The 13,036-nt window shown below is 40.3% G+C and overlaps 5 protein-coding genes and 1 non-coding gene across 6 annotated transcripts; 4 read left to right on the forward strand and 2 right to left on the reverse strand.

Moving 5' to 3' along the window:
- Positions 1–1,098: 1,098 nt before the first annotated feature.
- SS1G_01386 (hypothetical protein) lies at positions 1,099–3,522 on the forward strand (the record flags this gene model as incomplete). Its single annotated transcript, XM_001597142.1, has 8 exons — positions 1,099–1,121; positions 1,176–1,285; positions 1,333–1,561; positions 1,625–2,204; positions 2,364–2,432; positions 2,491–2,744; positions 3,029–3,387; positions 3,446–3,522. 8 exons carry the CDS (start codon positions 1,099–1,101, stop codon positions 3,520–3,522), a joined length of 1,701 nt encoding a protein of 566 aa, XP_001597192.1.
- A 662-nt stretch (positions 3,523–4,184) lies between these two features.
- SS1G_01387 (predicted protein) lies at positions 4,185–4,813 on the reverse strand (the record flags this gene model as incomplete). The annotated part of the gene is made up of 3 exons (XM_001597143.1): positions 4,185–4,293; positions 4,386–4,703; positions 4,809–4,813. The coding sequence occupies 3 exons, from the start codon at positions 4,811–4,813 to the stop codon at positions 4,185–4,187; spliced, it is 432 nt and encodes a 143-aa protein (XP_001597193.1).
- Positions 4,814–7,149: 2,336 nt separating this feature from the next.
- On the forward strand, positions 7,150–7,771 carry SS1G_01388 (predicted protein; the record flags this gene model as incomplete). The annotated part of the gene is made up of 2 exons (XM_001597144.1): positions 7,150–7,265; positions 7,720–7,771. 2 exons carry the CDS (start codon positions 7,150–7,152, stop codon positions 7,769–7,771), a joined length of 168 nt encoding a protein of 55 aa, XP_001597194.1.
- A 604-nt stretch (positions 7,772–8,375) lies between these two features.
- SS1G_01389 (hypothetical protein) lies at positions 8,376–9,197 on the forward strand (the record flags this gene model as incomplete). Its single annotated transcript, XM_001597145.1, has 1 exon — positions 8,376–9,197. The coding sequence occupies one exon, from the start codon at positions 8,376–8,378 to the stop codon at positions 9,195–9,197; it is 822 nt and encodes a 273-aa protein (XP_001597195.1).
- An 845-nt stretch (positions 9,198–10,042) lies between these two features.
- On the forward strand, positions 10,043–10,129 carry SS1G_14591. The gene has a single exon. It is a non-coding gene; the product is annotated as a tRNA-Tyr (tRNA).
- Positions 10,130–11,229: 1,100 nt separating this feature from the next.
- Positions 11,230–11,691, reverse strand: SS1G_01390 (predicted protein; the record flags this gene model as incomplete). The annotated part of the gene is made up of 2 exons (XM_001597146.1): positions 11,230–11,298; positions 11,593–11,691. 2 exons carry the CDS (start codon positions 11,689–11,691, stop codon positions 11,230–11,232), a joined length of 168 nt encoding a protein of 55 aa, XP_001597196.1.
- Between the last annotated feature and the right edge of the window lie 1,345 nt (positions 11,692–13,036).

The raw sequence follows: 13,036 nt of genomic DNA on the forward strand, positions 1-13,036 counted from the left end.
GTTTGATCTAATCGATGTGTAGTATTTATGAAGTTATATTATACCGGGGCTGTGATGAAGAGTTACAACAGTAGGATGTATTAGGGCTAAGTCGTATGATTGAGGAAGCTAGTTGTAAAGGCAATAAATTTTTGGAGAGTTGAATATTTTAATAGCGGTATTGGAGATGTTGAATTTATTCCTAGGCAGGGAGGAGTTTGGGATATTTTCAGGAATGTTTATGTATATATATGGCCGCTCCTTATGGTTATTTCAATTAGGAAACCAAAGTTCCAGTCGATTTCTGGGTACATAACAGCGGGAAGCCATTGAAAAAATTCCGGGATTTGATAATCTCGAATTCACATAATAAAAAATATATAGGCGGCTTGTGAAATGTATCACGATGTTTTCTTGCTGCGGCCGACACGGCCGACGCGGCCGCATAAACACATCTCCTCAAACATCACGTGCGCAAATTACAATCGCGATTCTGTAAAGAGATAACTTTGTAATTATTTATGCGAATGTGAAGTTTCGTACTTATTATAAAAGATGCTAAAATATATAACCTAGTTCAAAGTTTTCCGCGAAAATAATTATAGCATGAAGAAGAGTGAAGTGTTAAGTTTCCGGCCTCGGTAGAACTAGATCTTATTAACCTTAACCTTATCAACCTTAATCAAATCAGAACTCATGCGATATTGACATCCATGTTTCATGATACCAATTTTCGCATCAAAACATCATCAACCCCATATGCACCACCACCATCATCATTAAACAACTATATACATTCAACATTTGACGGATTTCACTATCATCGGCCTCATTTATACGGCAGGGGCATCCCAATCAAAGCCGACCTTTGCAAATTTCCATTCAGCTGATTCGTTCCCATATCCTAAGACCACTGCAATAGAGCGAGGATTTTCGGAAACCAACATGTAATATGATACCTACCACCGCAATAGATTCACGCCAGAATAAAACCGCCACTAGGAAATTCTTGACACCTCCTGTGAAGGTGGCATGTTTAGAATGGTAATGTGATTCTTATCCACATTCTTAGAGAACGTTTACCAATATAATGCAGTCGTGCTGCACGTACTCGATGCAATGGTAAAACACCATGTGCAAATGTAAGTGGCTCTTGTTACATAAGAAGCAAACGCTCATTTCCATTAGTGCTCTAGTCGAGGTTGTGATTGTGTCTATACGGCGAGTAAGAGAGGTGGTGCAAGAAGACGCAAGAAACATGCCAGTAGTGAAGGACGTATAGAGCAATCACCACCAAATGAGCTCCGTATGTTACCAAACCATTTACCAAGTATTATTCTAATGCGTCATTAGTTACTGGTCCAGCTCCAGTAGTTTCATTGGCAACCCCTGGTGCTGGTCTTCTTCAAAGAGATGAGCAACTGGACTTTGATATGGATTTTGACTTTGATCCAAATTTTCTGGGTAATTCTGAGCCTCTGACCATAGACAATGGTTCCTTACCACAGCCTATGTTCCAAGATACCTCTGAACAGGAAGTAGAAAACCCTGTAGTGAGAACTTACGCGAACGATGAGGACATGTAAGTTCATGTCAACTTAGGTGGTTTCGTCGATATATGACTAACTGAATTTTGACGCGATAGTCTGGGTGCATATTATGTTTACATTCATCCGTATTTTCCTGTTCTTCCACCTCCTTTCTTGCATCAAGCCATTGATAAATTGGAAACCGGATTGCGAGGACCAAACGACATCTTATTTCATAGCAAGAGCAATCCACAGTTCCAGACTGCTTCTCCGATGACTCTTGCCATCTCCACACTCCTTTCACTAATCCCACATCCTGATGATCCGAACCCCGCATCCCCCGAATCTATCCTACTACGTCGAAATCAAGCACAAGTCTTCGCCCAAATGGCGATTGATAGCGTTGAGCTTGAGAATGAGATGATAGAGTCTATATTGGACCCTGGAGACGCTCTAAGCTCACAACATACGCACATATATCGTACGCAAATCCACCCCCAAGTGAGGTTGGAAGCAGAAAGTACAATCGCCCTGCTATTGCTCTGTACTTATGAGTACTCTGAACGAGGAAATATTTCAAAGATGCGAAAAAGATGCGGTCAAGCTTTGATATCTGCTATGGACTTAGGTTTGCATTCAAAAAATACAGAGGTTTATGATTACGCAGAATCAGACAGACGAATATGGTGGATGACGGTATGATTCCGACTTGTGGTCTATGTTTGTCTCCAGCTCCAGCTTCTAATGCTAACTTATCGGGAAGTATGTCTGCGTCTGTCAAGGCTCCATCCTTAGTTGCATGGTACGTATTACTCTGAAAGTTTTGTTATTCCATATTTTGACCAACATAAACAGGCACCCTCCATTCTTCTTTCCGATCCAAGATTCACGACGCCACTTCCTGCTTTTGCGTCTGATCCGGATGTAAGTGCAAATACACATTCCTACTAGAATTATAGCAAACTAAGAGCATCGAATCTAGGTTTGGAGCGTTTTTCTCGAAGCACAAAGAGTCATCGCTACAGCAACGCAATTTGTGATTGATCTTGAAGCATCCTTAAAAATGGAATCTCACAATCTGACACTTTGGGCGCAAATGGCAGAATTAGAAAAGACCATTGAGCCTTTGGTTCAACATGCAGAAAAGTGGTCCTGTTCAAACGTAGATGGGATGGATGTCTCCGAAAGAGTCGTCGCGAAAAGCCTGCGAATGATGACGCGTATCAAGCTGAATAGGTGCGTCCTTAGGCTCTCTTCAGGACCATAATCATTGACAATTGTGGAAGTGCGAGGATCAAGATCCATCGATATTGCGCATTCTCTGACATGCCAGTCTTCACAAAGAAGCATTGTGACTTATCTTCCAACCCTACCGCTGGGCATAACTCGCCACCTTCTACCTGTGGTTGCAGCAACAACTTACAGCAGGCCACGGCCACTTTATCAATAAGCCATGGTATCCTTAATTCGCCCATACCAGATAACGCTTCTGTTTTTGACTCTCCAATCTTGCCATTCAGCAGTCGATTTTCCTCCAAAGTATGCATGCAGTCCGCATTCAATATTGCCCAATCATTCCACGCTTTGCCATTTCCACAACCTTTCGATCCGAGGAATTCTTCTTATCGAGCTGAGACTAAGCAACTGAACAGTCCTCCTCGCATGATGCCCATTTTTGCATGTTGTGCTATGCAGAGTAGCTATGCGATGATAATGCTTTGTCACAAGACTCTTGCAATCAAGCAAGCCAGCCCGTTTGGAGATGGACTTAGGAAGCGAACCGACAAATTGTTGCTTCAACTGCACGATGGTATCAAAATGATTCTAGATGCCTTGGAGAATTATTCAATGGCGAATGAAGCCCTGACGGGAATGCGAGGTAAATTCATAAGTTGTGAAAATTCTAAAAAAAAATGCTGACGAGAAATACCTCAAAGATCAAATACGTATGGCCGTGGAATCTGTCGCTGCTACCCAAGAACAATCCTCAACTTTGCTACCACTGGGCATTTAACAAATACTTGAAGCATAGGGATTAATACGAGTTTAAGGCTTTTGTTTGTTGAATTTTCGAACGTTGGCAATTTTTCAGTATTGTACCCGGTCTGTACATACTCTTCCTTGAGAGATTTGTGCCCACAGGTTAAAGGTTGCGGGCAATGAATGCTTTATGTTCGGCCATATATCAAATTACTATCTATACTAGGAAAATTGTCAATAATGAAGGACTTTGGCAGTTTTAACAGAAATCTGTGATCCCGATTTATGTTCTTTTTGACCATATTGGCAGTTTTATTTAGACTTCCTTAATGTATGGATTTCTATCAACTATAATTCCCGCTCTATGTGCAAAGATCACGATTTACAAGTTCCGAACGTTCCATTTATCACCGCATTAATCTAGTTACTTATACTGCATTTATTCAGATTCTACTTGGATGATCATCACTAATTTTCCGCCATGTCATAGTACACCATGGAGTTTTTGTAGACTCCCGGGACAATACGACGTCATTTAGCCTGATCTGGTGGACGTTTTGCAGTGAGAACAACTATCTTATTCCATTACTAAAACCTTATCGTGAGGAAAACTTTCTGGATGGATACAAACACCATAGATTAAGAACAAACAACCTAACACATCATCTCATACCCTTCTCGAGCTCATCATCTTTTTCACTGATCAAGAACATCACCAGTAGGCCTCTCCTCATCTGGCCACAATTTGACATAAACTCCCAACACATCCTGCCACTCATGATCCCAATCCCAATCCCCATCAGAACTATCCGAGCATTAGCATACCCCTCACCAAGATCTCTCCAGTTTAAAAAAAACCACCCTCCACGCAGATAACAAGAAACTACACAAACAAACCTCAAAGAAAAAGCACATCCAGCCAACATCTTCGCACGCATCAAAATTATCGCAAAAACAATATCATAATCTTTCCGAGCCGTCTTACAAAAATCAAACCCGCAACTCTGATGCTCAGTCAGGATAAAATCTTCATGGTAATTTTGTCCATTGATGCGGATTCCGTGTTCTGTGGTGGGGAGATGGTAATCGTCTTTTTCGTCTAGGAGGGGTGCGGTGTTCTCTAGGGTTTTGATGATGAGGTTCGCGTCGTGGATTAGTTGCGGCCAGATTGTGCTCCATTTGCTGGGTTCGTTGACGCTCCAGTAGTGTGTGTATCTGGGAGTGGGAGTGGTGGTGTTAGTTGGGGTGTATTGTGGATGGGAGGGAGGGGTAGTGAGGGAGGGGAAATTTAATAGAAATGAAGATAGCTTCTTTACTCACCCCATATTGAAAGTGCGAAATTGATGTTCTAGGATTGATATTTTAACGTTGGGAAAGTAATCGCGATGGGTGATCTTTGTCTAGGAAAAGGTCAAGCTCAAGAGATGGAGATAGAGATGAAGATTCTACGACCATCAACCTCATTATATGTCCTCAAGGAAACACCATGATGAAACTCCTTACTGCCTGGTAACGACGCGTGGGTGAAACATTAATAGGCAACAATCCCTAGGCTTACGCGATATGTATGCGAAAACACGTGATATATTTACCGGGGAAGAAAAAAGCAAATATTTTTAGGCGGTAGTATGCATGTTCTTTTTTCACCGAGTATGATGTTCAGAAAGTGTATTGAATGATTTAGATTTTGGATGAGTATAAAGCCAGATTTGACAAGGAGTTTTGACTTTATGTTTGTGTGGTGTTACGAGGTTTGCCGTCTAGATCACGTGGAAGTGCTCTAGGCTCTCGAGGTGGTTTATAACTAGGCGTCAAGCAGGGACTTAAGTAATGACAATAATGAAATGCAATTTGTAACTAATAGTAAAATATACTAAATGATTGATCTTGAGCACGAAGCTCTATACAAAGGAAATCCATCTTGATTATATAGACCTTCATGCCTATGGCTAGTCAGGACCGCGCAGCGGTCCATAACGTGACTTTAATCACGTTACCTTGGTTTAGTCATGTGACGCGGCATAGAAGATAGCCGTTGTAACACGTATTCGTCCTAGGATAAAAGTCCTAGGATAATAATCGTCCCAGGACAATTATCCTAGGAGCTATATTATCCTAGGAAACGAATCGTCCCAGGATTAGTGTCCTGAGGCTTCGATGGTATCACGTGATATACTAGCTCTGCTAGCCTGCTAGCATAGACTAATACCAATATAAATACTAGCTATACTAATTAACTAATATAATTAGCATTTAGAAAATACATAATATATAATTAAAATAATTTCATAATATAAAAGCTTTGTACTTAATTTAGTTATCAATTAGTTTATCTACATTCTAATTGATCTAGTAACGAATTCACTTCCAAGTGAATACCAATGATAAAGCCTTAACCCATAACTACCAACCAGACGAAACCTTAGGCAGCCGCTGCCTCCAGTATAGTATCGTTACAATATATTGTATTTCAAATTTTAAGAATTTCATTTTTGAATGTTTGCCTATATAAAGATATTTATATAGTATACTTTATATATATATATATATTTTTATATATTTGTGAAGAAATATAATGTTATATATATATATATATATACTTTTTGCTTTTTTAGGATAGGTAGATGAAATGCAAAGATGTTGATTCAGTGATTCTTGTGATCCATCAATTTTGGCAGATACAAACTGGATTTCTTATTCTTTAGTAATCCTTTTTCACGATTGGGAGTATAGATCATCTAAAATTGCTATATGGTGTCAGCTACTGCCGATGCGGTATAAAGGGTGAAAGTCAATGGCATTTTCCCCGGTCAACTATTTACAATACAAGATCACTTTCGTATCCCTTTAGTTAAGGAATAAGAACCTTGAGAATTCATACGGAATCCAGCTTGGGAAACTCATCGTTTGCAGCATTTTGATATTTTTCCGGTCAGCTACTCGGAGTTCTCGACCGTGCATGAGATTTATCAATAAAACTGCTTAAAATAATATGACAAGTACTATGCGTAGAAGTGCATTGCATCCGCAAAATAAGTCATTTTCTTCTAATGAAAATATGCCTCTGGAAGATAGTTTTATTTCTTGACATTGGAACTTGATGCAGTCTAGTCAGCCACTAAGAGAGGGCGATGAGATGTGTCAGTGATGAATGAACATTTGACTTCTATATGAGTAATAGTCAGCCAGGATTCGACTTCTCTTAGTTCGATCAACATCAAATTATGGTGAGAAGCTGGACACAACGGTCTTGAGACTATTATTGAGCAGTTAACACAGTTTCTCAAGTAAATTCGCAAAGATGTTAGATATTCCGTTGTTTTAGACAATTATTCAGCAATATTCAGTCCGACTTTGAACAGTTACGAGCTATGAACAGACGAGAGACACTTCTACGGACAACTTGTCCTCAAGTTCCTATATTCACCCTACAATAACGCCAAGTCGAGAATACTAAATTAACAGCGATTGGATTTCTCTAAACACTTACAAGAATCTCATGGTAGCCAATGTCTAGAGTGTAATCCAATAATGAAAAGTTTTGGATTCCTGAATTTGTTTGGAATATTGAAATCAATTAAAGTAATTAATTATATCCAAACATTGAACTTTCAGTCTGGACTACCGGACATCATAGTCTTAAACCAGACTGGACCTGAACATGCAATTCAAAACCTCATATACCAAGCACTTTGCCGAATCCGAATACCAGTTACAAATCCTCACGATTAGAGGTCCTAAACGAGACACCATTGACTTATCTTTATACAAAACGAGGTAAGTCGGTAGGATAGTCCTACGATTAAGTCCAATTTTGCAATCCTTCACCACTTCATATCATTATCGAAATTCTACATGAAAACGTTAAACATTAAAAACCTACTCTGATTATGCAATCAATCCTACACTACTCAACTCGACTCAGCCCTAACCAAAAGTAGTAATCTTTTAGCAACTCAACTTTCCCTCCAAATTTCACCCATCATATATATCCCCGTCCACTGTTTCGCCTGTCCCACTTCCCCAAAACCAGGGCGTTCCCATCCCCATTACCGTTCGTTACCGTTCCTTACCCATCACAATAATAAATCCTCCATAAAACCCCCCTCCGAAATCTTTCACACAAAACAATCACCCCTCGTATCCATCCACCCGGCTCACACATCCGATACTCCATCCGTACCACTCCACAGAAGATGATACTTGCTTACACTTATAAACATTTACACAGATTAAATCACAAAAAACCGCTTAATAACACCCCCAACATTTTAGCGAGATGAACTCAGATCCTTCATGTAACGGTGACTAATCAATCAATCAATCAATCAATCGTTTACAACCCCGTCCTAATTATCGGAAGAAATGTCAGCAAGCTTACTACTTATGATTATGATGCATAGGCTTAAATCCTCCAAGGAAGGATTTTTAAACTCGTTTTACGGGAGGAGAGTGGATTTGGATTTGGATTTAGATGTTCCTTCTCGTACTGAGAGGGGATTTTTTTGATCCCCGGTTTTCGGGATCGAATGAAGTTACATGGGATGGGATAGTCTGGATTGAGATGGGGACGGGTAGGTTTCTATAGTTGGGGACGGGAGGATTTGGGTAGGTGTTTTTGTGATGGGGTGAGGGATGTGGCGATTTTGTCGTTGTGAGGTCATTGGGTTGTGGGAAGTTGGAAGATTTTTGTGTAAGCATTTCGATTTTGAAGATTGGAGATTATATATATATGTGTGTGTTTTTGGTTTAAAATTCAATGTCATAATCATCCAATATTCTCTTTATAATTCATCGTTTCGTTCACACTCTCGTCGAATTCAATCTTCACTTTTTGATTTATTTCACCATTTCCCATATCGAAACTAAAACGAAATCCTCAACACAATGTCTTCCAAATTCACCATCCCTCAACTCCTTGTCCTCCTCCCCTTCCTCGGCCTCGCCATTGCTGCACCAGCTCAAAAGTCAACCGCCAAAGCAACACCCACCTCCGCGGCCCTCAGTAACGGCCTTATGGCGAGCAATCTAAAGCCCACCTGTGCGCCAGGCGGAAACATCGACCTCTCAAAATGGACTCTCCAACTACCGATAGGAACAACAGGTCATCCCGAATCCATCAGCGGTTCCAAGCTCGCAGGGTGCAATGGATACACCCAAAAAGATTATTTCTACACCAACACCGATGGTTCCGTTGTGATGAAAGTTCCAGGCGGAGTGTCTACCGGCTGCGTCACCACCCCCAACTCCAAGCACTGCCGCACTGAGCTCCGCGAAGCCAGTCCCAGTTCCTGGGATCCTAGCTCTTCTAGCAATAAACTCAGTGCTACTCTCCAAGTAATTACCGCTGATGATTCAACCCACGGGACTGTCATTGGACAAATCCATATCGATGATAGCGTGTCTTCCAAGCCCGTGTGCGAGCTATTTTATAACTCTAAGGGAGCGATTTCAATAGGTGTTGAACAAACTAGAGCTGGTGGTAATGAAATTGTTACCCAAGTGGGGAGTGTAGCTGTGGGATCTAAGTTCTCGTATGAGATTGCCTATCAGGGGGGAGAATTGACTGTGGCTATTAATGGGGGCGCGGCGAAGGTTTTGGATACTTATCAGTTGGATAGTCCGAAGAGTTACTTTAAGGCTGGGAATTATAATCAAGGAGATAGCAAGTCTGAGGTGCATTTCTTTGCTATTGATGTTCAGCATTGAGGGTTTGCTGGGAGATAGCGATGGTTAGGGTGGAATGGTCAAAATTGTTTGTTAGAAAGGGTTGTGAGATGACCGGTGGATGCTTTTTGCTTGATAACTTGGTTTTTGGTTTGCGTTGTTGATTTACTGTCGGTACTTTGTATCTCAAGGCTTCTTCTTTTTAATTTTGTATTATCAAACAGCTTCTGGACATTGTAGTGGAGTTAAATTCCGGAAGAATGATGAATATATTTTTCCCGATCTAGATTTGTCCCTAGGTATAGCTGACCAAACTTTTCAGTCCAATCCCGTCGATATAGGCGCAGAATAAGTTTCTCTATATCAATTTTTTGCGGCAACAGAAAGGATTTAACTACATCCTTTCAAACTCAATGACCTGGTATGGGCGTTTCATGACCACAGTCGACTGTAACGCCCTAGGACGAATACTCCGAAACAATCCGCAGTCTATCTGGCCCACTCGAGCCCAGGTGCTTACCGCAGTGTTGAGTCTGACTTGGTCTGACAACATAATCTCATTGATCGATCTTATCAAAGCATCCAGGAATAAATAACCTTTGCACAACCCCTCCTCCTCATCAAGATATTTGAAGCTGCATTATAAGATTTCATATTGAGGTTGATGAATGATGCGCCGTTTAGACCTAAAGCAGGAAATCAAAGACGGAAACAACAGTATAAGTAAAAGTTTGGGTAAATTGACCAGCCACACACAGCCACAATAACACAACCACTCAAAATCTTCCGCCCCACCTCTTCTAAAACATTCACTATTATATACTTAAACCCGCATGAAATTTCCAACAAATAGAGCAAACTGTGGCCATTCGAGTCTACTCGAATCACTCTCGGTCGTCTAGTTGGTTTATGACGTCAGACTGTAATTGAATGTTGTGATCTGGATGTCGCGTGTTCGACTCACGCCTGAGAGACTATCTTTTTTTGCTTTTTTTTTCATTTCTTTTCTTTCCTCTATCTGTCATAGAGTCTTTTGGAGTAGAGAGAAAGGAAGAAAGGATTGTTTGGGGCGGTTTCTTTTTCGATATGGTGGAGTAAAGAGGATAAAAAAGCGGGGTAGCGTAGTAGGTGATGGGTAAATGTGGAGCGCTACGAGTAGTTATGTATGGAGGGGTGGGTGTACTATGCTGTATTTTAATGTTTATAGAGCTCTTTTACCTTTGGCTGGGTGCTCGGGGTTAAAATTATAGGTTTTTCATAGCGCTACTATTCTGTAAAGCCCTATAAGCGTATCCATATGTTGAATGATATTTGTACTAGATGTGAATGTTTCCAATGTTGGTTTAAGCAATTTGATAGGATCATTTAAACATTTCTATATACGGTGTATGTAATTTCAATCGCAATCGCAATGTATTCAGTCTTGATAAAATGCGATAGGGAAGGGGCAATGGTTTGGTAATTGTATTTAAGACTTTGGTAGAAGAATTGATAATCCATAGCCGGTGGTGAAACGTAGTATTGCTAATGGGTGCAGTACCTCGCTCGAGGCAGAAGGGTGAATTTTGAAAACCTTCAAATTATCCGCGGTCCTGTAGATGAGAGGGGGCACGAGTACGTTTCTTGACACTTCTGTAGGAGGTAGCTGACCTTGCTTCATCCTTTATATCTCGTCTCTAGCTGTCAATCATGTTTGCTCTATCCTCAGGATTGCGCAGTGTTCTGGATTTCCCCTCCTATTCCTTACGTCTGCTAGTCTTTTCTCCTCCTTCCTCCTCCTATTCTCCTCGTATCCTCAACTTCGAGGCTTTGCTTTCTATCCTTTATACTAGGAAGGCTGAGAATGGGAAGGTGTTGACGAGGAGACGGACTCAAGCTGGATAGCATTGAGGATATGCAATGCTTGCGGCTGTGGATTATATGGACAAGAAACAAAATGGATTATTCCGAATATCAATAACTCTCTCATCGCCATGGCTGCCAACTAACCCGGTCAATTGAGGTGCTTTGATTAAAGTGGGTGTGGTGAGACTCCGCTATCATTTTCAAAGACTTGTATTCGCGCTGCACAACCTCACTGTGAGTCGGCTTTAACATCCTGCAGCACGTATCCTTTCTGTCGATGAAGACTCTCGCAATGTACCTATTACCCATGAGTTTGTTAGTAAATGGAATCATCTGTATAGAACACCTATGCAAATTCGATGTAACATTGATAGAATTTGATCGAGAGGGGTATTCTTGAATTATATCCAAATTATTTTGATCAATGATAACCAGAGAAAAGTAGAATTTAAGGATGTAGACAGACTTGAAGAATCTCTTTGATTTCCAGACACTAGAAGAGCAAACTTGCGCCATCCGGCTTATACCCTCCATATCATTTTCGGCCTCCTCTAGGTTCTCGTAATCGTCCTCCAGAAATTCCTCGTCGTACTGAGGTAGTAGCGGTTTTATCAAAGCGTCGGGAAAGGCAGTGACATTGGGAAATAAAGGTAGCCATTACACATGACTGTAAAGTCATGGCAGTGTCCATTTTCTCCGTCGACTCTTTGGCAAACAACCTGAGATCCTTCTCCTACCGAGCTCATTGTTCCTGACCATTTCTTCCTATGCGACAAATATCCTCTGCCGTCCCCAAGACCTCCTCACTATTGCCCGTATCTGCTACCCTCGCATTCTCTTCTTCATCCTCCAATTCCCTACTTTTCACCTCCTTGAACCTTCACCAGTCCTCGCTGATAATTGACTTCATAGCATTGAGCTCAGGATTGCATTAAAGACAAACCGAAGATATTTTCGATGCATGTTTGTGATTGTAGTGTCTATGAAAGATAATAGTTGAGGGGGAAAAGACAATCGAAATTTGAATACAACCTTATTGGTTTGTCCATGTATTTCTAAAACGGAAGGTGAGAATGGTGTCGGAAATAAATGGAACAGAATTGAATGTTGTAGATGTTAAAAATTACAACAGAGCAATAATTAAAGGATATCCTAGGTAGAATATATTAATATAGAACTTGAAAGTGAGATTAGAATGATTATTTATTATAGGAATACTTTATAATGTAAATGACACGACTTAAAGGTTTGTATAAACCGATCACTCTGATCGGACCTTGACTAATTAATACTCGAGATCATTCATATATAGTAGCTATTATTGTTGACCTCCTGGGATCTTGGCAGCATATGCATATATATTGCATGATGCATATAAGGAGCAAACAAAACTCAACTTTTAATTCATTCTTTCCTTTTTGGTATACTGTTTGTTTGCTTTCAAAATTTTGATTTCAAAGCACTTTAATTCCGAAGGCCGAATACCTAACCCTATTCCTTCATTTTTTGAATATATACTCGCAGCTTAACTGCTTAGCTAGAGAATCAATCAATTCAATCTGATGCTCTTTCTAGTCTCAATAAACCCAATAATTATATATAATCCTTTCAGGGCTATCAATCTTTTGATTCATAATGAATGACTTGATATTATAATGAATAACTTGATATTATAATATTATTCATTCTTTAATTTATATATATTAAAATTTTTGTTAAAAGGAATGACCTCACACAGGGAATAGTGGGAAGCTGATAGGGCAGAACTGAGGTAATTGTAACGATACTGTACTAAAGGCAGCGGCTGCCTAAGGTTCGTCGGTTGGTAGTTATAGGTTAAGGCTTTATCACTGGTATTCACTTGAAAGTGAATTCGTTACTAGATCAAATAGAATGTAGGTAAACTAATTGATAACTAAGTTGAGCACGAAGCTCCTAGGGCTCTTTATCACGTGATTTCTGATGGTGCGTGCATACACGATCTTCAGGTGACCAAGATCACATACTAATTCGATGAAATCTGATCATGTTTGCAC

This window comes from Sclerotinia sclerotiorum, genomic scaffold (assembly GCF_000146945.2).
Source record: "Sclerotinia sclerotiorum 1980 UF-70 scaffold_2 genomic scaffold, whole genome shotgun sequence".
Classification (NCBI taxonomy): domain Eukaryota; kingdom Fungi; phylum Ascomycota; class Leotiomycetes; order Helotiales; family Sclerotiniaceae; genus Sclerotinia; species Sclerotinia sclerotiorum.